This window comes from Nerophis lumbriciformis, linkage group LG14 (genome assembly GCF_033978685.3).
Source record: "Nerophis lumbriciformis linkage group LG14, RoL_Nlum_v2.1, whole genome shotgun sequence".
NCBI lineage: Eukaryota > Metazoa > Chordata > Actinopteri > Syngnathiformes > Syngnathidae > Nerophis > Nerophis lumbriciformis.
This window is the reverse complement of record NC_084561.2, coordinates 45,456,324-45,483,460: the sequence shown is the minus strand read 5'-3', so window position 1 is coordinate 45,483,460 and position 27,137 is coordinate 45,456,324. Positions and strand designations below refer to the sequence as shown.

The window sequence follows — 27,137 nt, the reverse complement described above, 5'->3', positions numbered from 1 at the left end:
GTGAAAAAGTGAATCATTATACCAAATATTACATTGCAAGAATCAATCTGAATTGAGAATCGATTCTGAACCGAATCATCAGCCCAGGAATCGCATCGAATCCCCCAAAGCCTCACACGCCCTTGCTCGACGACTCAACGGCACCCCGAGAGGGACAAGCGGTATAAAACGCAGCAGGCAAAAGACAACAATTTGATATGCGGCAGATGGCGATAAAAAAAGTGAAGAAATGACTTGTGAACTTGGACATGCAGCTTCCTTTCCAGCACGGCGACTGTGAGAACAGCAACCACACACACCGGCTCTAAAGATAGAAGGTTCTATAATCCCACACACACACACACTTATACACACACATCTGCTCTATAGTAATACTGCTATATTGGTGCACCTTCTCAACAAACCCTCGGAAGGAAGTTAGCGCTCGGGCGAAGTGCTAACAGTGTTTGTGCTTGGACCGTCTCACCAGAAGGTCACCGGAAGGTCGGCGCTTCCACGTTTCACCTTTTGTCAAACGGACCTTCCTATTAAGGCATCGGACACGGAGATGGAGATGTTGCACAATCGCACATTTTGATTGGCTGGAGTCGGGGAAACAAAAACGTTTTGTGTTGCTACATCGTGTTTAGTTGGGTGAGCGCAAGCGTTTAAGATATTTCATCGTTCGTCGACCGGACAGGAGTCTTTGTTTCTAGAAAAAGGGGGGGAGGGGGTTATGTTTGACGAGTCTTCGGAACCTTTTTTCATGTCCTTTTGCCCAAAGAAGGCCACGAGCGACAAATGTGGGAGGAGACTTTTTGAAGAAAAAAACAAAAACGCTGTTCTCAACGTGGCCCCGCCCCCTTCTGAAAGGACTCACAGTCTTAACGTTTGCGGAGGGGAAAACATTTGTTGTCCACAAAAATATATATATTTTTTTGCTAACTTACTTCAATTTCCAAGCTGCTCGTCTGCTGATTGAAAGAAAAAAGAAAAAAGAAAAAAAGTATTTGTCACGGTCCAGTGTTTGCGTGAGTGCCCGGAAAAAAAGCTTGGGGTGAAATGCCACAAACACAACGTGTTGTTGTTGTTGTTTACGTTTGTTTGGGACATTTCCCGGCTGTGGCCTCACACTTCCCAGCCGACTTGAACGCATCAGGACTCTAAGGTGAGTTGTAGCATGCAATTGTTGGTCAAAGAAATAGGAGTTCAGCACATTTTTTTCTGGTTTTCAGGTCAGTTGTAACAACCCATCAGGGTGTTTGGGAAATCTTCTTATGCTATTAATCACTAAATCCGGGGTGTCCAAACTTATTGACTTCAGGGCCACATTGTGTGTGTATGTATATATATATATATATATATATATATATATATATATATATATATATATATATATATATATATATATATATATATATATATATATATATATATATATATGAAGATTTTATGTTAATATAATGGATGTATGTGAAAGTTCGATTCCATCCTCCGACCTCTTCAAAGTTTTTTTTATCAATCAGAAGTATCAAGAGACCGCATTTTTCCCATCATGCATTGCAGAGGAGTGAAATGAGTGTACAGTTGAATTATGTGTTGTGCGTGGACATTTAAAAAAAAATAAAATATGAGCAGGTTGTGTTATGTGTGACCATGTGTGTTGACTTTTTGTGTTTTTTTTGCACTTTATTTTTTTACGCCATGACTAGGGAAGGTTGTTTGCATCGGGTCATATAAGTGGATTTAAATGAGTGTAATGTTGAATTATGTGCTGTGACATTTTTTTAAATAATATCCACAAAGTTCAGTGAGCAGGTTGTGTTATGTGTGACCATGTGTGTTGACTTTTTGTGTTTTTTTGCACTTTATTTTTTTACGCCATGACTAGGGAAGGTTGTTTGCATCGGGTCATATAAGTTTTTTTTATAATATCCACAAAGTTCAGTTATGTGTGACCATTTGTGTTGACTTGTTGTGTTGTTTGCATTTTTTTTTTTAAACGCCATGACTAGGGAAGGTTGTTTGGATCGGGTCATATAAGTGGATTTAAATGAGTGCAATGTTGAATTATGTGCTGTGCGTGGACATTTCTTGTTACAGCCACAAAGTTACATGAGCAGGTTGTGTCATGTGTGACCATGTGTGTTGACTTTTTGTGTTTTTTGCACTTTTGTATTTCTTTTTTACGCTATGACGAGGGAAGGTTGTTTAGATCTGGTCATATAATTGGATATAAATGAGTGTGATGTTGAATTATGTGGTGTGCTTGGACATTTTTTTTATAATATCCACAAAGTTCAGTTATGTGTGACCGTTTGTGTTGACTTTTTGTATTGTTTGCATTTTTTTTTTTTATGCCATGACTAGGGAAGGTTGTTTGCATCGGGTCATATAAGTGGATTTAAATGAGTGTAATGATGAATTATGTGCTGTGACATTTTTTTTAATAATATCCACAAAGTTCAGTGAGCAGGTTGTGTTATGTGTGACCATTTGTGTTGACTTTTTGTGTTTTTTTGCATTTTTTTTTTTTTTTTAACGCCATAACTAGGGAAGGTTGTTTGGATCGGGTCATATAAGTGGATTGAAATGAGTGTAATGTTGAATTATATGGTGTGCTTGGACTTTTTTTTAATAATATCCACAGAGTTCAGTTATGTGTGACCATTTGTGTTGACTTGTTGTGTTGTTTGCATTTTTTTTTTTTTTTTTTTTTTTTTTACGCCATGACTAGGGAAGGTTGTTTGGATCGGATCATATAAGTGGATTTAAATGAGTGCAATGTTGAATTATGTGCTGCGCGTGGACATTTCTTGTTACATCCACAAAGTTACACGAGCAGGTTGTGTTATGTGTGACCATGTGTGTTGACTTTTTGTGTTTTTTTGCACTTTTGTATTTATTTTTTACGCCATGACTAGGGAAGGTTGTTTAGATCTGGTCATATAATTGGATATAAATGAGTGTGATGTTGAATTATGTGGTGTGCTTGGACATTTTTTTATAATATCCACAAAGTTCAATTATGTGTGACCGTTTGTGTTGACTTTTTGTATTGTTTGCATTTTTTTTTTTTTACGCCATGACTAGGGAAGGTTGTTTGCATCGGGTCATATAAGTGGATTTAAATGAGTGTAATGATGAATTATGTGCTGTGACATTTTTTAAAATAATATCCACAAAGTTCAGTGAGCAGGTTGTGTTATGTGTGACCATTTGTGTTGACTTTTTGTGTTTTTTTGCACTTTTTTTGTTTTTAACGCCATAACTAGGGAAGGTTGTTTGGATCAGGTCATATAAGTGGATTGAAATGAGTGTAATGTTGAATTATATGGTGTGCTTGGACATTTTTTTAATAATATCCACAGAGTTCAGTTATGTGTGACCATTTGTGTTGACTTGTTGTGCTGTTTGCATTTTTTTTTTTAATGCCATGACTAGGGAAGGTTGTTTGGATCAGGTCATATAAGTGGATTTAAATGAGTGCAATGTTGAATTATGTGCTGTGCGTGGACATTTCTTGTTACATCCACAAAGTTACATGAGCAGGTTGTGTTATGTGTGACCATGTGTGTTGACTTTTTGTGTTTTTTGCACTTTTGTATTTATTTTTTACGCCATGACTAGGGAAGGTTGTTTGGATCTGGTCATATAATTGGATTTAAATGAGTGTGATGTTGAATTATGTGGTGTGTTTGACATTGTTTTATAATATCCACAAAGTTCAGTTATGTGTGACCGTTTGTGTTGACTTGTTGTATTGTTTGCATTTTTTTTAACGCCATGACTAGGGAAGGTTGTTTGGATCGGGTCATATAAGAGGATTCAATTGAGTTTTATGTGGAATTATGTGCTGTGCTTGGACATGTTTTTTTTTATAATATCCACAATGTTTAGTGAGCAGGATGTGTTATGTGTGACCATGTGTGTTGACTTTTTTGTGTTTTTTGCACTTTTGTATTAATTTTTTACGCCATGACTAGGGAAGGTTGTTTGGATCGGGTCATATAAGTGGATTTAAATGAGTGCAATGTTGAATTATGTGCTGTGATTGGACATTTCTTGGTACAGCCACAAAGTTACATGAGCAGGTTGTGTCATGTGTGACCATAGGTGTTGACTTTTTGTGTTTTTTGCACTTTTGTATTAATTTTTTACGCCATGACTAGGGAAGGTTGTTTGGATCGGGTCATATAAGTGGATTTAAATGAGTGCAATGTTGAATTATGTGCTGTGATTGGACATTTCTTGGTACAGCCACAAAGTTACATGAGCAGGTTGTGTCATGTGTGACCATAGGTGTTGACTTTTTGTGTTTTTTGCACTTTTGTATTAATTTTTTACGCCATGACTAGGGGAGGTTGTTTGGATCGGGTCATATAAGTGGATTTAAATGAGTGCAATGTTGAATTATGTGCTGTGCTTGGACATTTCTTGTTACATCCACAAAGTTAAGTGAGCAGGTTGTGACCATGTTTTTTTTTTTTTTTTAAAGCCATGACTAGGTAAGGTTGTTTGGATCGGGTCATATAAGTTCATGCTAATATGGCAGCAGCTTGGACACCCCTGCGCTAAATGACGAAGACACAAACCGAAACAAAAAGCTTGAGTGAATATTTTGAAGACAACAAATCATGTCTAACGTCTTTTGACTCCCTTTTGTAAAAGAGAGGAGTTGATAAGGAACCAAAGAAGTGACTTTACTGAAAGTGTTTTCCTCCTTCTTCCTCCCACTTGAAAAAAAGATTATTATGCTAATCGCTAATAACGGAGGGCACACTCCCTTCCTTCTCGTCGCAGAGATAAACGGATGTGAATGTCACGCGAGAGAAGCTGAGCGTGCGATACGATTGGACGTGAGGGAGGGGGGGGCGGGGCCGATTCATCCATCAATCAGAAAATAAAAAAAATGATTATTTACATGAAGTTCACCATGACAAAAAGAGAGAGAGAAAAAAAAAAAGTACTGATTATTTTCTTCCTCTTTGCGTTTCGCCAAACTGCGCCCGATTGGATTCCGGTCTCGGGGCCAAAAACCGTGGACAGTCTCTTTGCCCTGGTGAGCCCCGCTAGTACACGCCCATCAAGGTGAGAGCCAGGACCAGGTATCGACAGGCCAGCGGGGCGTGCGCACTTCCTGTGCTCCCGTAGGGGGCGGTGTTGGGCGCTGTAGACCAAGAAGAGGATAAGTTGGGGTTAGTCGGAATGGATCAATGAATCAGCAAATATCAACTTTAAAGGAGCCATACGTAGTAATTTCATGTCAAGTCATCATTAAATGATGTGTCAAAAGGCGTCAATAAATCATCTTCCTTTCCAATACCTCTTTAACTGATAGCAGTAGTTCAGCTCATTTCAAAATTGGATTTACAGCCCCGAAATATTGTTATTGTTTTCATTTCGATGCCCCGCCCTCCACCATTTGACCAATTAAAGTTAAAGTACCAATGATAGTCACACACACACACTAGGTGTGGCGAAATCATTCTCTGCATTTGACCCATCATTCTTGATCACCCCCTGGGAGGTGAGGGGAGCAGTGAGCAGCAGCGGTGTCCGCGCCCAGGAACAATTTTTGGTGATTTAACCCCCAATTCCAACCCTTGATGCTGAGTGCCAAGCAGGGAGGTAATCGCTCCCATTTTTATAGTCTTTGGTATGACTCGGCCGGGGTTTGAACTCACAACCTACCCATCTCAGGGCGGACACTCCAACCACTACAGGTGTGTCTCCTGATTGACAACCAGGCACAGGTGTGTCTCTATATTGACAACCAGGAACAAGTGCGTCTTTATATTGACTACCAGGGACAGGTGTGTCTCCTGATTGACAACCAGGGACAGGTGTGCCTCTTGATTGCCAACCAGGGACAGGTCTGTCTCCTTAATGCCAACCAGGGACAGGTGTGTCCCCTGATTGCCAACCAAAGACAGGTGTGTCCCCTGATTGCCAACCAAAGACAGGTGTGTCTCTATATTGACAACCAGGAACAAGTGCGTCTTTATATTGACTACCAGGGACAGGTGTGTCTCCTGATTGCCAACCAGGGACAGGGGTGCCTCTTGATTGCCAACCAGGGACAGGTCTGTCTCCTTAATGCCAACCAGGGACAGGTGTGTCCCCTGATTGCCAACCAGGGACAGGTGTGTCCCCTGATTGCCAACCAAGGACAGGTGTGTCTTCTGATTGACAACCAGGCACAGGTGTGTCTCTATATTGACAACCAGGAACAAGTGCGTCTTTATATTGACAACCAGGGACAGGTGTGTCTCCTGATTGACAACCAGGGACAGGTTTGCCTCTTGATTGCCAACCAGGGACAGGTCTGTCTCCTTAATGCCAACCAGGGACAGGTGTGTCCCCTGATTGCCAACCAGGGACAGGTGTGTCCCCTGATTGCCAACCAAAGACAGGTGTGTCCCCTGATTGCCAACCAAAGACAGGTGTGTCTCCTGATTGCCAACCAGGCACAGGTGTGTCTCTTGATTGACAACCAGGCACAGGTGTGTCTCTATATTGACAACCAGGAACAAGTGCGTCTTTATATTGACTACCAGGGACAGGTGTGTCTCCTGATTGACAACCAGGCACAGGTGTGCTTCTTGATTGCCAACCAGGGACAGGTCTGTCTCCTTAATGCCAACCAGGGACAGGTGTGCCTCTTGATTGCCAACCAGGGACAGGTGTGTCCCCTGATTGCCAACCAAAGACAGGTGTGTCCCCTGATTGCCAACCAAAGACAGGTGTGTCTCCTGATTGCCAACCAGGAACAGGTAACGGGACCAGAAAATAGTAGCATACAGGAAGAAGTGTTGTCACTTGTGTTGCACACAATGTTTGTGTGTTGATTCATTGTCGCTGGTGAGTCAGTCTGAACACACACACACACACACACACACACACACACACACACACACACACACACACACACACACACACACACACACACACACACACACACACACGGTGAGGTATGGCAAACAAGCCGAGCTCCACCAGGGGAAATCACTTGTGTGTGTGTGTGTGTGTGTGTGTGTGTGTGTGTGTGTGTGTGTGTGTGTGTGTGTGTGTGTGTGTGTGTGTGTGTGTGTGTGTGTGTGTGCGTTGCAACACCACATCAGCAGGGTGCCTCTATTTACACGGCCATGTAATTAGTGCACCATGTAACTCCTCTGATGTGGACACACACACACACACACACACACACACACACACACACACACACACACACACACACACACACACACACACACACACACACACACGCGACATGACAAATACACAAAAAAAACCCACAAGTGTGTTGATATGTTGCACAATACATGTTTCTGTGCAGTTGGGCGTGATCCACTAAAGGTTTGCGTGTACTAAAACACGTGCAAACTTGATAGCACACAAAGCCGATCGACTAAACTCGTGAGCAGAACAAGGCGTGCAACTTTGTGTCTCTGTCTTCATGAGTACGCAAAATATATGGCGATCATCAAAACGTCCACAATACTGGGAGTACAAGATGGAAATGATTTAGCACACGCAATTTGATTTATCAACACTCATCAGCGTTTTGACCAGCACTACTTAGTGTTTTGTTTAGCATGCGTGAGAAGGACGTGCAAAGTGACAGTTTCATGTCCTGTGTGTGTGTGTGTGTGTGTGTGTGTCAACATGTTGGACGCCCAGTAATAAAACTATTAGACATATTGTCAATTCAGCAACATCCTTTTATAATGTTTATAAATGCTGGGCGACTTAAGGGGCTGAATAAAAGGTATACAATTAATGTGTTTTGGTGTTTCTGTTAGCATTTGTTTTAATCTTGTTTGTTTTCTTAGTCAGGAAATATATTACTATATATATATATATATATATATATATGTATGTGTGGGAAAAAAATCATAAGACTATTTCATCTCTACAGGCCTGTTTCATGAGGGGGGGGTTCCCTCAATCATCAGGAGATTTTAATGGGAGCATTCGCATACCATGGTTTATATAGGGCACAGAGTGGGTGGGTACAGGCTGGCGTAGGGGCGTGGTGATTGGCTCATGTGTTACCTAGGAGGTGTTTCCGTCTGTGGCGGCATGCTGTTACAATTTCGCTGCGCTTGTTGAGGGATGACAGGTCTGGACGGTAAATAATAAACAGTTTCTCTTTCAAGCATAGGTTGCATCTTTTATTACCACTATTGTAAGGTGTGCTGGATGCAAGAATTTGCCATGTTATTGAATATTCAACATTATTGTCTTTGAGGTCCCAAATGTGTTTGCTGAGTTCTGTGGTATTTCGCAGGTTTTGGTTCCTGAAAGAAGCCTTGTGATTGTTCCATCTGGTTTTGAATTCTCCCTCGGTTAATCCTACATATGTGTCGGATGTGTTAATGTCCTTGCGTATTACCTTAGATTGGTAGACAACTGATGTTTGTAAGCACCCCCCGTTGAGAGGGCAATCAGGTTTCTTTCGACAGTTACATCCTTTGTTGGTTTTGGAGTCGCTCTGTCTGGGGGCCGACGGCTCATTTGCAATTGTTTTGTTGTGGTTTGAGATGATTTGTCGTATATTGTTCATGCAGCTGTAGCTCAATTTAATGTTGTTCTTGTTGAATACTTTTCTTAGGGTGTTGTCTTTGGGAAAGTGTTTGTCAATCAGATTGAGGAATTTGTGTCCAATGTTAGTTGAGACGTTTTTGCTGTATGGGGGGGTTGTACCAGATGATGTCGTTTCGTTTTCTGTTCTTTTTTGGCTGGTTTCCTGGCGTGGGTTCATAGGTGAGGGTGAAATTGTATCCGCTTTCATCAAGGGCTTTTTGGTACGGGGGGGTTGCTTGGTCAAATTCAGCTTTGCTAGATGACAGCATCGATAGCCTTTTATTGATTCCGGTAGGTATTCTTTTCGTGGTGGTGGGTGGGTGGTTGCTGTCATGGTGCACGTATTGGAGTGTTGTGTTGGGTTTCTATATATATATATATATATATATGTATATATGACGTGTCAGTGTGCTAAACACGTTTGTGATTCAGGAAAAAGTGTTAAGATTAGAGATGTGTGCTGCTGGTTCAACACCTGGCACACAGGTATGATGACACCACTGCGCAGTAAATGAGTGTTTCCATGGTGATGCATGTAGAGTACACGCAAAATGACTCTGCATCACTTTTTAATTGCACACGCAGTCTTAGTAGATCACACGCAACGCGGCCATGAATAATACCCACTATTTTATAGCCTGTACACACTAATAGTACACGCCATTTTTATAGCCTGTACACACTAATAGTACACGCTATTTTATAGCCTGTACACACTAATAGTAAACGCTATTTTAAACCCTGTACACACTAAAAGTACACGCTATTTTAGAGCCTGTACACACTAATAGTACACACTATTTTAGAGCCTGTACACACTAATAGTACATGCTATTTTATAGACTGTACACTGTAATAGTAAACGCTATTTTAAACCCTGTACACACTAATATTACACGCTATTTTAGAGCCTGTACACACTAATAGTACACACTATTTTATAGCCTGTACACACTAATAGTACACGCTATTTTATAGCCTGTACACACTAATAGTACACGCTATTTTAAAGCCTGTACACACTAATAGTACACGCTATTTTATAGCCTGTACACACTAATAGTACACGCTATTTTATAGCCTGTACACACTAATAGTACACGCTATTTTATAGCCTGTACACACTAATAGTACACGCTATTTTATAGCCTGTACACACTAACAGTACACGCTATTTTAGAGCCTGTACACACTAATAGTACACACTATTTTATAGCCTGTACACACTAATAGTACACGCTATTTTATAGCCTGTACACACTAATAATACACGCTATTTTAAAGCCTGTACACACTAATAGTACACGCTATTTTATAGCCTGTACACACTAATAGTACACGCTATTTTAGAGCCTGTAACCCTAATAGTACATGCTATTTTATAGACTGTACACACTAATAGTACACGCTATTTTATAGCCTGTACACACTAATAGTACACGCTATTTTATAGACTGTACACTGTAATAGTAAACGCTATTTTAAACCCTGTACACACTAATAGTACACGCTATTTAATAGCCTGTACACACTAATAGTACACGCTATTTTATAGCCTGTACACACTAATAGTACACGCTATTTTATAGCCTGTACACACTAATAGTACACGCTATTTTATAGACTGTACACTCTAATAGTACACGCTATTTTAGAGCCTGTACACACTATTAGTACACGCTATTTTATAGCCTGTACACACTAATAGTACACGCTATTTTATAGCCTGTACACACTAATAGTACACGCTATTTTATAGCCTGTACACACTAATAGTACACGCTATTTTATAGCCTGTACACACTAATAGTACACACTATTTTAGAGCCTGTACACACTAATAGTACACGCTATTTTAGAGCCTGCAACCCTAATAGTACATGCTATTTTATAGACTGTACACACTAATAGTACACGCTATTTTATAGCCTGTACACACTAATAGTACACGCTATTTTATAGACTGTACACTGTAATAGTAAACGCTATTTTAAACCCTGTACACACTAATAGTACACGCTATTTTATGGCCTGTACACACTAATAGTACACGCTATTTTATAGCCTGTACACACTAATAGTACATGCTATTTTATAGCCTGTACACACTAATAGTACACGCTATTTTTTAGCCTGTACACACTAATAGTACACGCTATTTTATAGCCTGTACACACTAATAGTACACGCTATTTTATAGCCTGTACACACTAATAGTACACGCTATTTTAGAGCCTGTACACACTAATAGTACACGCTATTTTATAGCCTGTACACACTAATAGTACACGCTATTTTATAGCCTGTACACACTAATAGTACACGCTATTTTAGAGCCTGTACACACTAATAGTACACGCTATTTTATAGCCTGTACACACTAATAGTACACGCTATTTTATAGCCTGTACACACTAATAGTACACGCTATTTTAGAGCCTGTACACACTAATAGTACACGCTATTTTATAGCCTGTACACACTAATAGTACACGCTATTTTATAGCCTGTACACACTAATAGTACACGCTATTGTATAGCCTGTACACACTAATAGTACACGCTATTTTATAGCTTGTACACACTAATAGTACACGCTATTTTATAGCCTGTACACACTAACAGCACACGCTATTTTAGAGCCTGTACACACTAATAGTACACGCTATTTTATAGCCTGTACACACTAATAGTACACGCTATTTTATAGACTGTACACTCTAATAGTACATGCTATTTTATAGCCTGTACACACTAATAGTACACGCTATTTTATAGCCTGTACACTCTAATAGTACACGCTATTTTATAGCCTGTACACACTAATAGTACACGCTATTTTATAGCCTGTACACACTAATAGTACACGCTATTTTATAACCTGTACACACTAATAGTACACGCTAATTTATAGCCTGTACACACTAATAGTACACGCTATTTTATAGCCTGTACACACTAATAGTACACGCTATTTTATAGCCTGTACACACTAATAGTACACGCTATTTTATAGCCTGTACAAACTAATAGTACACGCTATTTTATAGCCTGTACACACTAATAGTACACGCTATTTTATAGCCTGTACACACTAATAGTACACGCTATTTTATAGCCTGTACACACTAACAGTACACACTAATTTAGAGCCTGTACACACTAATAGTACAAGCTATTTTATAGACTACACTGTAATAGTAAACGCTATTTTAAACCCTGTACACACTAATAGTACATGCTATTTTATAGCCTGTACACACTAATAGTACACGCTATTTTATAGCCTGTACACACTAATAGTACACGCTATTTTATAGCCTGTACACACTAATAGTACACGCTATTTTATAGCCTGTACACACTAATAGTACACGCTATTTTATAGCATGTACACACTAATAGTACACGCTATTTTAGAGCCTGTACACACTAATAGTACACACTATTTTATAGACTGTATACTCTAATAGTACACGCTATTTTAGAGCCTGTACACACTAATAGTACACGCTATTTTATAGCCTGTACACACTAACAGTACATGCTATTTTAGAGCCTGTACACACTAATAGTACACGCTATTTTATAGCCTGTACACACTAATAGTACACGCTATTTTATAGCCTGTACACACTACTGCACACAGAGATGTATCAAAATATAAATACAAGTGCAACATGAGACAGGGAGAGATATAAAATATAAATAAAGTGCAACATAACACGCAGAGAGTTATAAAATATAAATAAAAGTGCAAAATGACACGCAGAGATATACAAATATAAATAAAAGTGCAACATGACAGATGCAGAGAGATATAAAAATATAAATAAAAGTGCAACATGACACGCAGAGAGATATACAAATATAAATAAAAGTGCAACATGACACACAGAGAGATATAAAATATAAATAAAAGTGCAACATGACACAGGGAGAGATATAAAATAGAAATAAAAGTGCAACATGAGACAGGGAGAGATATAAAATATAAATAAAAGTGCAACATGACAAAGGGAGAGATATAAAATAGAAATAAAAGTGCAACATGAGACAGGGAGAGATATAAAATAGAAATAAAAGTGCAACATGAGACAGGGAGAGATATAAAATAGAAATAAAAGTGCAACATGACAAAGGGAGAGATATAAAATAGAAATAAAAGTGCAACATGAGACAGGGAGAGATATAAAATAGAAATAAAAGTGCAACATGAGACAGGGAGAGATATAAAATAGAAATAAAAGTGCAACATGACAAAGGGAGAGATATAAAATAGAAATAAAAGTGCAACATGAGACAGGGAGAGATATAAAATAGAAATAAAAGTGCTATAAATAAAAGAGGTATCAAATGGAAATACAAGTATCATTTAGAGCCTGTACACACTACTGCACACAGAGATGTATCAAAATATAAATACAAGTGCAACATGACACAGGGAGATATAAAATATAAATAACGTGCAACATGACACACAGAGAGATATAAAATAGAAATAAAAGTGCAACATGAGACAGGGAGAGATATAACATAGAAATAAAAGTGCAACATGACACAGGGAGAGATATAACATAGAAATAAAAGTGCTATAAATAAAAGAGATATCAAATGGAAATACAAGTATCATTTAGAGCGCATGTTTGGCTGTTTGCCTCCACTTCTGTTCTATGTTTGTCTCCCGGCTGCTCTCGTCCAATACACACCGCAGGATAATCGCAGCGTTTTTGGGCGAGCGAGAGACGAGGAAAGGAGAGGGTTGCCATGACAACGGTCCTGCGAGCGCAGCCACCATTGGGCCTGCTCCTCATTGCTTATATTGCACATCTCACTTATCTGAGCAGGTAGAAGAAGATGTCTGTGTTGTTTCTAACTAATTGACTCCCGAAGCTGCGAGTGGCTCACAGCAACATTACTGTGATGCTTGGAGGCAAGGAGGCAAGGAGGCAAGGAGGCAAGGAGGCAAGGAGGCAAGGAGGCAAAAAGCAGCAATAATTGTCAGGAGCGCCTATAAAGACAGTCCATCATCAAGGAGGTGCTGCAGACAAAGTATGTTCTAAGACGAGAGTGAAGCTTCTACTGACTGTTTGACTGCAACAAAGGAACATTCCATTCCATTCTGCACCAGTCAAAAGTCCTGAAAATGACAAAAGATGATTCCATGTTTTCTTCTGGACTTCAGCCATCAGCTTCAAATGTTCTATTGGGACACATCTCCTTCTTCCAAGACACATCTCTCTCTCTATATATATATATATATATATATATATATATATATATATATATATATATATATATATATATATATATATATATATATATATATATATATATATATATATATATATATATATATAACGGGGGGTGCTTACAAACATCAGTTGTCTACCAATCTAAGGTAATACGCAAGGACATTAACACATCCGACACATATGTAGGATTAACCGAGGGAGAATTCAAAACCAGATGGAACAATCACAAGGCTTCTTTCAGGAACAAAAACCTGCGAAATACCACAGAACTCAGCAAACACATTTGGGACCTCAAAGACAATAATGTTGAATATTCAATAACATGGCAAATTCTTGCATCCAGCACACCTTACAATAGTGGTAATAAAAGATGCAACCTATGCTTGAAAGAGAAACTGTTTATTATTTACCGTCCAGACCTGTCATCCCTCAACAAGCGCAGCGAAATTGTAACAGCATGCCGCCATAGACGGAAACACCTCCTAGGTAACACATGAGCCAATCACCACGCCCCTAGGCCAGCCTGTACCCACCCACTCTGTGCCCTATATAAACCATGGTATGTGAATGCTCCCATTAAAATCTCCTGATGATTGAGGGTACCCCCCCTCATGAAACAGGCCTGTAGAGATGAAATAGTCTTGTGATTTTTTTCCCACACATACATACATATATATATATATATATATATATATATATATATATATATATATATATATATATATATATATATATATATATGTTTGTGTGTGTATGTATAGATATATACATATATATGTATATGTCTGTCTTGGTTGACAAGACTCTGCAGCATCGCGTGGACATCGGGGGCGGTACCTCTGGATTGGCAGACCGGGGTGGTGGTTCCTCTCTTTAAGAAGGGGAACCGGAGGGTGTGTTCTAACTATCGTGGGATCACACTCCTCAGCCTTCCCGGTAAGGTCTATTCAGGTGTACTGGAGAGGAGGCTACGCCGGATAGTCGAACCTCGGATTCAGGAGGAACAGTGTGGTTTTCATCTTGGTCGTGGAACTGTGGACCAGCTCTATACTCTCGGCAGGGTCCTTGAGGGTGCATGGGAGTTTGCCCAACCAGTCTACATGTGTTTTGTGGACTTGGAGAAGGCATTCGACCGTGTACCCCGGGAAGTCCTGTGGGGAGTGCTCAGAGAGTACGGGGTATCGGACTGTCTGATTGTGGCAGTCCGCTCCCTGTATGATCAGTGTCAGAGCTTGGTCCGCATTGCCGGTAGTAAGTCGGACACGTTTCCAGTGAGGGTTGGACTCCGCCAAGGCTGCCCTTTGTCACCCATTCTGTTCATAACTTTTATGGACAGAATTTCTAGGCGCAGTCAAGGCGTTGAGGGGATCTGGTTTGGTGGCTGCAGGATTAGGTCTCTGCTTTTTGCAGATGATGTGGTCCTGATGGCTTCATCTGGCCAGGATCTTCAGCTCTCACTGGATCGGTTCGCAGCTGAGTGTGAAGCGACTGGGATGAGAATCAGCACCTCCAAGTCCGAGTCCATGGTTCTCGCCCGGAAAAGGGTGGAGTGCCATCTCCGGGTTGGGGAGGAGATCTTGCCCCAAGTGGAGGAGTTCAAGTACCTCGGAGTCTTGTTCACGAGTGAGGGAAGAGTGGATCGTGAGATCGACAGGCGGATCGGTGCGGCGTCTTCAGTAATGCGGACGCTGTATCGATCCGTTGTGGTGAAGAAGGAGCTGAGCCGGAAGGCAAAGCTCTCAATTTACCGGTCGATCTACGTTCCCATCCTCACCTATGGTCATGAGCTTTGGGTTATGACCGAAAGGACAAGATCACGGGTACAAGCGGCCGAAATGAGTTTCCTCCGCCAAGTGGCGGGGCTCTCCCTTAGAGATAGGGTGAGAAGCTCTGCCATCCGGGAGGAGCTCAAAGTAAAGCCGCTGCTCCTCCACATGGAGAGGAGCCAGATGAGGTGGTTCGGGCATCTGGTCAGGATGCCACCCGAACGCCTCCCTAGGGAGGTGTTTAGGGCACGTCCCACCGGTAGGAGGCCGCGGGGAAGACCCAGGACACGTTGGGAAGACTATGTCTCCCGGCTGGCCTGGGAACGCCTCGGGGTCCCACAGGAAGAGCTGGACGAAGTGGCTGGGGAGAGGGAAGTCTGGGCTTCCCTGCTTAAGCTGCTGCCCCCGCGACCCGACCTCGGATAAGCGGAAGAAGATGGATGGATGGATGGATGGGTGGATCTCTAGAATCAACCCTCTCGGAATGTGTGGTCCTCGGACTGAGTCCAAGGCCTCGTGTCCGGTATCGACAAGAATGGCTTGTCGCAGACCCTCCCGTCATCCGTAATCCCGCTCTTGCAGCAACCGTGGCGTGGGAGACCTGGGCTGGCGTTCCTCGGAGTCCTCGCCCGGGTGCACCTTCAAGCTCGTTAGCCTCTCCGGTCGTTTGCATTACGCTAAGTAATGAAAAGCCTCCATTATCAAAATAGCCTTCGGAGATCATTTAACCAGCTCGCGGCGCCGCCCCCGCTCCCTTGCACACGCCGCGATTGCCGCCTTACCCGGGGCATTCATCAACGCCCGGCGGAAAGGCTCTTTGGATCCGGCGCTCTAATGACCCGTCTCAGCGGCGGGCTGCAGATGAGGGCGGGAAATGAGAAAGTGATGAGGGTCACCTGATAGCTGTGAGAGTGAGCGGGGGAAGGGGGAGGGGGCTACGATTGAAGGCAGACTTCAGCCTTCAGCTCGACTCGATCATCCACTCAGTGGCTTTGTGGTAGGGTTGTACGGTATACCGGTACTAGTAAAGTACCGCCATACTAACTAATCATATTCGGTGCAATACCGCCTTGAAAAAGTACCTGTTTTTTTTAAACGGGCATGACGGCACGTCGTCACGTTGTGTCATTGCTGGTTTTACCAGCGGAGGAGCAGGTTGGGCAGCGCACACACACAGAGTACTTACAAGCAGACACAGTGTGTAGACAGAAAAGGGAGAATGGACACATTTTGGTGTACAAAGTAAAGATAAAGGTGAAGTTATAACACTGAAACACCCTCAGGAAGAGCTGATTTAACACATGGCTTATCCATCAACAGTGTTTTAGACACTTAAAAATCACTAATCCTGGTCTCCACGGCGACAAACAAAGTAAGTTTCTTACAAGTAGCATTATCACTGGAGGACGAAAGATAGCTAAACATGCTTCACTACACACCGTAGGAGGATACAATAGCTCGCCGGCGTCACAATGTAAACAAACACCATGGGTGGATCTACACCTGACATCCACTGTAGTGATACCAAGTACAAGAGCGTATCTAGTCGATACTACTAAGATTACATCGATATTTTTTATCGTCACTAAGTATTTTCCCCATATAAAAAAAAATCATATTATGTTTATAAAGTCAGTAAATACGTCCCTGGACACATGAGGACTTTGAATATGACCAATGTATGATCCTGTGGTATCATCCAATACTAATGTCAAGTATCAAAGAAGAGTATGATACGTGATGATTACATTTTAACAGAAGTGTAGATAGAACATGCTAAAACAGAAAACAGAGCGACACCTACCCTTTACATCAGCATTTTATGTATTAAGTATTATATTTTATTGTATGATCCTGTAACTACTTGATATCGGATCGATACCTAAATGTGTGGTATCATCCAAAACTAATGTCAAGTATCAAAGAAGAGAAGAATAAGTGCTTATTACATTTTAACAGAAGTGTAGATAGAACATGTTAAAACTGAAAATAAGCAGATATTAACAGTAAATGAACAAGTAGATAAATAATCAATTTTTTACAGTTTGTCCTTTATAATGTGAACAAAATAATAGGTGTATAAATGACACAATATGTTACTGCATAGACTAATTAGGAGTCTTTGTTTGTTTACTTACTACTAAAAGACAAGTTGTCTAGTATGTTCACTATTTTATTTAAGGACTAAATGACAATAATAAACATATGTTTCATGTACACTAACATTTTTTGTTATAATAAAGACAATAATGACATGTTTTGTGGTCCCCTTTATCATACTTGCCAACCATGAGACCCTATATATATATATATATATATATATATATATATATATATATATATATATATATATATATATATATATATATATATATATGTATGTGTGGGAAAAAAAATCACAAGACTATTTCATCTCTACAGGCCTGTTTCATGAGGGGGGGTTCCCTCAATCATCAGGAGATTTTAATGGGAGCATTCACATACCATGGTTTGTATAGGGCACAGAGTGGGTGGGTACAGGCTGGCGTAGGGGCGTGGTGATTGGCTCATGTGTTACCTAGGAGGTGTTTCCGTCTGTGGCGGCATGCTGTTACAATTTCGCTGCACTTGTTGAGGGATGACAGGTCTGGACGGTAAATAATAAACAGTTTCTCTTTCAAGCATAGGTTGCATCTTTTATTACCACTATTGTAAGGTGTGCTGGATGCAAGAATTTGCCATGTTATTGAATATTCAACATTATTGTCTTTGAGGTCCCAAATGTGTTTGCTGAGTTCTGTGGTATTCCGCAGGTTTTGGTTCCTGAAAGAAGCCTTGTGATTGTTCCATCTGGTTTTGAACTCTCCCTCGGTTAATCCTACATATGTGTCGGATGTGTTAATGTCCTTGCGTGTTACCTTAGATTGGTAGACAACTGATGTTTGTAAGCACCCCCCGTTGAGAGGGCAATCAGGTTTCTTTCGGCAGTTGCAGCCTTTGTTGGTTTTGGAGTCGCTCTGTCCGGGGGCCGACGGCTCATTTGCAATTGTTTTGTTGTGGTTTGAGATGATTTGTCGTATATTGTTCATACAGCTGTAGCTCAATTTAATGTTGTTCTTGTTGAATACTTTTCTTAGGGTGTTGTCTTTGGGAAAGTGTTTGTCAATCAGATTGAGGAATTTGTGTCCAATGTTAGTTGAGACGTTTTTGCTGTATGGGGGGTTGTACCAGATGATGTCGTTTCGTTTTCTGTTCTTTTTTGGCTGGTTTCCTGGCGTGGGTTCATAGGTGAGGGTGAAATTGTATCCGCTTTCATCAAGGGCTTTTTAGTACGGGGGGGTTGCTTGGTCAAATTCAGCTTTGCTAGATTATTTTGCTGATTTTTCCTATTTCAGATTTAGTTGGGTTTATTAGTCGGCATGTTGGGTTATTTGCGAAGTTGGGTTTGTGGTCCTTCAATGTGATGAAGGCTTCCTTGTTGGCTGTGGCGTCCACCCTGTCCTCAATGTCCAGTTCAGCCGCGATCCTTTTATTTTCCAGGTGGATGTTCTGTAAGGTGTTGGGTTGTGCTTTTTTGTATGATTTGGTGATGCTTCTGTCCAGTAAGGTGTGGTGTTCTGGTATGTCCATTCTGCAGAAGTTTGTGGTTTTATCGGCAGCTATGATGAGGTTGTTTACTTTCTTGATGCGCTCCTTGTCATTTTTCAGCTTGGTGAGGAGTGGGTTGCGGATTGGCTTGAATTTGACTGATTGTATCATTTTGAGCATGTCGTTCTCAAAATCCTTTAGCTCCTCAACTGTGGGTGGGTTCTTGGTAGATTTGAATCCGTAAGTTTTCTTTTGCATTCCTTTTGTTTCAGGGTGGAGGAAAAAATGTGCTTTCCACCAAAGTAACGTAAAATAACGCAGTAACGCATCATGTAGTAACGGTAACTGAGTTACTGAATATAAAAAAATAACGCGTTAGATTACTAGTTACCGCCGAAACTAACGGTTAAAGTAACGCGTTACTTTGTAACGCGTTAGTCCCAACACTGGTTAATACTACAAGTGGTCTACTAATGTCTAACATCAGTGCTCATCTACCAGTTTTCTCACTCTGTGAAGGCAGAAAATGATCCACAAGGTTGGCACAATGTGTGCAGTGAAGTTGAAGTCAATGAAGCATTCTTTCAGTCCTCCCTGATGCTGGAGGGCAAACTCCTGCTACTAAACTAGTTTAGTACCAAACAAAACAACAATCAGCCACGGATGACAAAAGGACTGACAACTACTTTATGTCCATTATTTAAAACACACAAATCTACAGAAGGCAGAAAACAAGTAGAAAAAGTAGAGTTATTGTGTAGAAATACGATTATTGACTAAGTGTGTTACAAACTAGGTGAGTTATAATAAAAGATCATGTTGGATGTTTGCAAACACTTCATTTATTTGCAATGATTTGGTGCTTTTGCAAACATGTAAAATGATGCAAACTACAACCTGCTGGCCAAGAATGTTCAACAATTATTTTCAACAAATGTAACTTTAGAGGAAAATGTCATTTCAAACATTTGTACGCACGTCCAACACTTAAAGCCTTCAGCAAGTGGAAGGAAGTCAAAGAAAAACAGGGAATGAAGTCATGAGTTAGTACTGGAGCTGCTATGTAAGCTCTGATTCTTCCTACTCCTTTTCACACATGTCATATATCTTATTGACATTGTATACATCTTACAAAAAAAAACGTAAAACTACGTGTTTCAGCTGAAACTACGTAAAACATGTAGTTTCAGATAAAAAGTGGAGTTTCAGATAAAAAGTGGAGTTTCAGGCAAAACGTGTAGTTTCAGATAAAACGTCTCTATAATGTTTTATCTGAAACTACACCTTTTGCAAATGCCACCTTTTTGAAAATCTGATCTCTTGAGTTGAATCTTAGTTTTGAAAGAGATTCATTCCATTGGTCTTTACTCACAAACACCTGCAGGACACTACAATAGATACAGGACCGATACAGGACAGTACAATAGATACAGGACACTACAATAGATACAGGACAGATACAGGACAGTACAATAGATACAGGACAGATACAGGACAGTACAATAGATACAGGACAGATACAGGACAGTACAATAGATACAGGACACTACAATAGATACAGGACAGATACAGGACAGTACAATAGATACAGGGCAGTACAGTAGATACAGGACAGATACAGAACAGATACAGGACAGATACAGGACAGTACAATAGATACAGGACAGATACAGGACAGATATAGGACAGTACAATAGATACAGGACAGTACAATAGATACAGGACAGATACAGGACAGTACAATAGATACAGGACAGTACAATAGATACAGGACAGATACAGGACAGTACAATAGATACAGGACAGATACAGGACAGTACAATAGATACAGGACAGTACAATAGATACAGGACACTACAATAGATACAGGACAGATACAGGACCGTACAATAGATACAGGACACTACAATAGATACAGGACAGATACAGGACCGTACAATAGATACAGGACAGATACAGGACAGTACAATAGATACAGGACAGTACAATAGATACAGGACAGATACAGGACAGTACAATAGATACAGGACACTACAATAGATACAGGACAGATACAGGACCGTACAATAGATACAGGACAGATACAGGACAGTACAATAGATACAGGACAGTACAATAGATACAGGACAGATACAGGACAGTACAATAGATACAGGACAGATACAGGACAGTACAATAGATACAGGACAGATACAGGACAGTACAATAGATACAGGACAGTACAATAGATACAGGACAGATACAGGACAGTACAATAGGTACAGGACAGTACAATAGATACAGGACAGATACAGGACAGTACAATAGATACAGGACAGATACAGGACAGTACAATAGATACAGGACAGATACAGGACAGTACAATAGATACAGGACAGTACAATAGATACAGGACAGATACAGGACAGTACAATAGATACAGGACAGATACAGGACAGTACAATAGATACAGGACAGATACAGGACAGTACAATAGATACAGGACAGTACAATAGATACAGGACAGATACAGGACACTACAATAGATACAGGACAGATACAGGACAGTACAATAGATACAGGACAGTACAATAGATACAGGACAGATACAGGACAGTACAATAGATACAGGACAGATACAGGACAGTACAGTAGATACAGGACAGATACAGAACAGTACAATAGATACAGGACAGATACAGGACAGTACAGTAGATACAGGACAGATACAGAACAGTACAATAGATACAGGACAGATACAGGACAGTACAATAGATACAGGACAGTACAATAGATACAGGACAGATACAGGACAGTACAGTAGATACAGGACAGATACAGGACAGTACAATAGATACAGGACAGATACAGGACAGTACAATAGATACAGGACAGTACAATAGATACAGGACAGATACAGGACAGTACAATAGATACAGGACAGTACAATAGATACAGGACAGATACAGGACAGTACAGTAGATACAGGACAGATACAGGACAGTACAATAGATACAGGACAGATACAGGACAGTACAATAGATACAGGACAGTACAATAGATACAGGACAGATACATGACAGTACAATAGATACAGGACAGTACAATAGATACAGGACAGATACAGGACAGTACAGTAGATACAGGACAGATAAAGGACAGTACAATAGATACAGGACAGTACAATAGATACAGGACAGATACAGGACAGTACAATAGATACAGGACAGATACAGGACAGATACAGGACAGTACAATAGATACAGGACAGATACAGGACAGTACAATAGATACAGGACAGTACAATAGATACAGGACAGTACAGTAGAATAGGACAGTACAGTAGATACAGGACAGTTATAGGACAGTACAGTAGATACAGGACAGATACAGGACAGTACAATAGATACAGGACAGTACAATAGATACAGGACAGTACAGTAGAATAGGACAGTACAGTAGATACAGGACAGTTATAGGAAAGTACAGTAGATACAGGACAGATATAGGACAGTACAATAGATACAGGACAGATATAGGACAGTACAGTAGATACAGGACAGATATAGGACAGTACAATAGATACAGGACAGATATAGGACAGTACAGTAGATACAGGACAGTTATAGGACAGATACAGGACAGATATAGGACAGTACAGTAGATACAGGACAGTTATAGGACAGATACAGAGAAAGTAGCATATTTAATGTCAGTGTTCCAGAAAGTCTAATTAGTCCATGACTTTGACTGTAAATGTTTGAGGCTTAATATTAAAATGCACAAACAAACGTAACTCTCGCAGTAATCTCCTCTCATATTTGCCTCTCTGCTGCTCTCTCTGGATAATAATTCCCTGCTCCTCGTTAGCGCTTATCAGGCTTTACTTATCAGGGTTTATTCTGGCCTGCAGACACAAGGATTGTGCTGAGTCAGCTGCTGGGGTGAGGAGCAATGTTTGCTATGTTGCACCCTCATCCACTGATATCATCCTGCCCTTGGTTTTATATGTTGCACCCTCATCCACTGATATCATCCTGCCCTTGGTTTGGTATGTTGCACCACCATCCACTGATATCATCCTGCCCTTGGTTTGGTATGTTGCACCACCATCAATGTATCCACTGATATCATCCTGCCCTTGGTTTTATATGTTGCACCCCCATCCACTGATATCATCCTGCCCTTGGTTTTATATGTTGCACCCTCATCAATGTATCCACTGATATCATCCTGCCCGTGGTTTTTATATGTTGCACCACCATCAATGTATCCACTGATATCATCCTGCCCTTGGTTTGCTATGTTGCACCCTCATCCACTGATATCATCCTGCCCTTGGTTTTAAATGTTGCACCCTCATCCACTGATATCATCCTGCCCTTGGTTTTATATGTTGCACCCTCATCCACTGATATCATCCTGCCCTTGGATTTATATGTTGCACCCTCATCCACTGATATCATCCTGCCCTTGGTTTGCTATGTTGCACCCCCATCAATGTATCAGCTGATGTCATACTGCCCCTGGTTTGGTATGTTGCACCCACATCAACGTATCGGCTGATATTTTCCTGCCCTTGGTTTGGTATGTTGTACCACAATTAATGTATCGGCTGATATCATCCTGCCCTTGGTTTTATATGTTGCACCCACATCAACGTATCGGCTGATATTGTCCTGCCCTTGGTTTGGTATATTGCACCCATCAATGTATCAGCTGATATCATCCTGCTCTTGGTTTGCTATATTGCACCCCCATCAATGTATCGGCTGATATCATCCTGGCCTTAGTTTGGTATGTTGCACCAAAATTAATGTATCAGCTGATATCATCCTGCCCTTGGTTTGGTATGTTACACCCCCATCAATGTATCGGCTGATATCATCCTGGCCTTGGTTTGGTATGTTGCACCACAATTAATGTATCGGCTGATATCATCCTGCCCTTGGTTTGGTATGTTGCACCACAATTAATGTATCGGCTGATATCATCCTGGCCTTGGTTTGGTATGTTGCACCACAATTAATGTATCGGCTGATATCATCCTGCCCTTGGTTTGGTATGTTGCACCACAATTAACGTATCGGCTGATATCATCCTGCCCTTGGTTGGGTCCTTGTCCTCCTGCTGTTATTATGATAAAACTGCTCACTCTTGTCCTTTCCACGAAGGTCCTGATAAGACCTGCACTGCGCTGGTAAGTGTGTGTTGCTCCTGATTGATACCAGATAAGTTTATCGCTGCCGAGCGCCTGGTTATCGCATCTCACCTGAGGCGACTCCAACGGGACTTGAATTTTCTTCAGTGCAGCTGTGTTGTTTGCAGAAGAATCCATGCTTGCTCTTCCTGTTTGCCAGCCTCAGCTCTTCATTGATCGCTCTGATCAATGATCTGCGTCGCAGGAATTGTTGGACTAAGACGGGATCGGATCAATTGCCAAGCGATTAGTACGAGCACTGGATTATGTCTGGAGTCAATGCTGACACTCACCACACCCGCACTGGTGTGGAACTGTGCTGTGGTGTGGACACGCCCACTGGCTGTGACACCGTTTGTTCTTCTATTAGGCAAACACGAGCTGGCTGAGGTCCAGATACAGTTCTAGTCTCACAGGGAGCAGCATCCATTGGGACCAGATAGCAGTTCTAGTCTCACAGGGAGCAGCATCCATTGGGACCAGATAGCAGTTCTAGTCTCACAGGGAGCAGCACCAATTGGGTCTAGATAGCAGTTCTAGTCTCACAGGGAGCAGCATCCATTGGGTCCAGATAGCAGTTCTAGTCTCACAGGGAGCAGCATCCATTGGGTCCAGAAAGCAGTTCCAGTCTCACAGGGAGCAGCATCCATTGGGACCAGATAGCAGTTTTAGTCTCACAGGGAGCAACACCAATTGGGACCAGATAACAGTTCTAGTCTCACATGGAGCAGCATCCATTGGGTCCAGATAGCAGTTCTAGTCTCACAGGGAGCAGCATTCATTGGGACCAGATAGCTGTTTTAGTCTCACAGGGAGCAGCATCCATTGGGTCCAGATAGCAGTTCTAGTCTCACAGGGAGCAGCATCCATTGGGACCAGATAGCAGTTTTAGTCTCATAGGGAGCAGCACCAATTGGGTCCAGATAGCAGTTCTAGTCTCACAGGGAGCAGCATCCATTGGGTCCAGATAGCAGTTCTAGTCTCACACGGAGCAGCATCCATTGGGACCAGATAGCAGTTCTAGTCTCACAGGGAGCAACATCCATTAGGACCAGATAGCAGTTCTAGTCTCACAGGGAGCAGCCTCCATTGGGTCCAGATAGCAGTTCTATTCTCACAGGGAGCAGCATCCATTGGGACCAGATAGCAGTTCTAGTCTCACAGGGAGCAGCATCCATTGGGACCAGATAACCGTTTTAGTCTCACAGGGAGCAGCATCAATTGGGTCCAGATAGCAGTTCCAGTCTCACAGGGAGCAGCATCCATTGGGACCAGATAGCAGTTCTAGTCTCACAGGGAGCAGCACCAATTGGGTCCAGATAGCAGTTCTCGTCTCACCTGGAGCAGCATCCATTGGGTCCAGATAGCAGTTCTAGTCTCATAGGGAGCAGCACCAATTGGGTCCAGATAGCAGTTCTAGTCTCACAGGGAGCAGCATCCATTGGGTCCAGATAGCAGTTCTAGTCTCACAGGGAGCAGCATCCATTGGGACCAGATAGCAGTTCTAGTCTCACAGGGAGCAGCATCCATTGGGACCAGATAGCAGTTCTAGTCTCACAGGGAGCAGCATCCATTGGGACCAGATAGCAGTTCTAGTCTCACAGGGAGCAGCATCCATTTGGACCAGATAGCAGTTCTAGTCTCACAGGGAGCAGCATCCATTGGGACCAGATAGCAGTTCTAGTCTCACAGGGAGCAGCATCCATTGGGACCAGATAGCAGTTCTAGTCTCACAGGGAGCAGCATCCATTGGGTCCAGATAGCAGTTTTAGTCTCATAGGGAGCAGCACCAATTGGGTCCAGATAGCAGTTCTAGTCTCACAGGGAGCAGCATCCATTGGGTCCAGATAGCAGTTCTAGTCTCACAGGGAGCAGCATCCATTGGGACCAGATAGCAGTTCTAGTCTCACAGGGAGCAGCATCCATTGGGTCCAGATAGCAGTTCTAGTCTCACAGGGAGCAGCACCAATTGGGTCCAGATAGCAGTTCTAGTCTCACAGGGAGCAGCATCCATTGGGTCCAGGTAGCAGTTCTAGTCTCACAGGGAGCAACATCCATTGGGTCCTGATAGCAGTTCTAGTCTCACAGGGAGCAGCACCAATTGGGTCCAGATAGCAGTTCTAGTCTCACACGGAGCAGCATCCATTGGGTCCAGATAGCAGCTCTAGTCTCACAGGGAGCAACATCCATTAGGACCAGATAGCAGTTCTAGTCTCACAGGGAGCAGCATCCATTGGGACCAGATAGCAGTTCTAGTCTCACAGGGAGCAGCATCCATTGGGACCAGATAGCAGTTCTAGTCTCACAGGGAGCAGCATCAATTGGGTCCAGATAGCAGTTCCAGTCTCACAGGGAGCAGCATCCATTGGGTCCAGATAGCAGTTCTAGTCTCACAGGGAGCAGCATCCATTGGGTCCAGATAGCAGTTCTAGTCTCACAGGGAGCAGCATCCATTGGGTCCAGATAGCAGTTCTAGTCTCACAGGGAGCAGCATCCATTGGGACCAGATAGCAGTTTTAGTCTCACAGGGAGCAGCATCCATTGGGACCACTTTGGGAAAACTTTGCAGGAAGAGGTGAAAATAGGACTTTGGAAAACCGGGAATTGTGGCAATTCCTGGAATTTGTTTTTATGAACTTGGAAAAAAATCCAGTCCAAGGTGGGTGGAGCTTGTGGGTGGTGGAACAGTTCCAGTCTAAGGTGGGTGGAGTGTGTGGGTGGTGGAACAGTTCCAGTCTAAGGTGGGTGGAGTGTGTGGGTGGTGGAACAGTTCCAGTCCAAGGTGGGTGGGGCTTGTGGGTG

At 41.8% G+C, this 27,137-nt stretch overlaps 1 protein-coding gene across 1 annotated transcript in view; it reads right to left on the bottom strand.

The window, feature by feature from the left end:
- Positions 1-3,223: 3,223 nt before the first annotated feature.
- The window catches only part of negr1 (neuronal growth regulator 1), a 385,111-nt gene continuing 361,197 nt past the window's right edge, over positions 3,224-27,137 (bottom strand). The window contains exon 7 of the mRNA XM_061975472.2: positions 3,224-5,149. Coding sequence (XP_061831456.1) covers positions 5,052-5,149 — 98 coding nt within the window. The 3' untranslated portion in view covers positions 3,224-5,051. The remainder of the gene's footprint in view (positions 5,150-27,137) is intronic.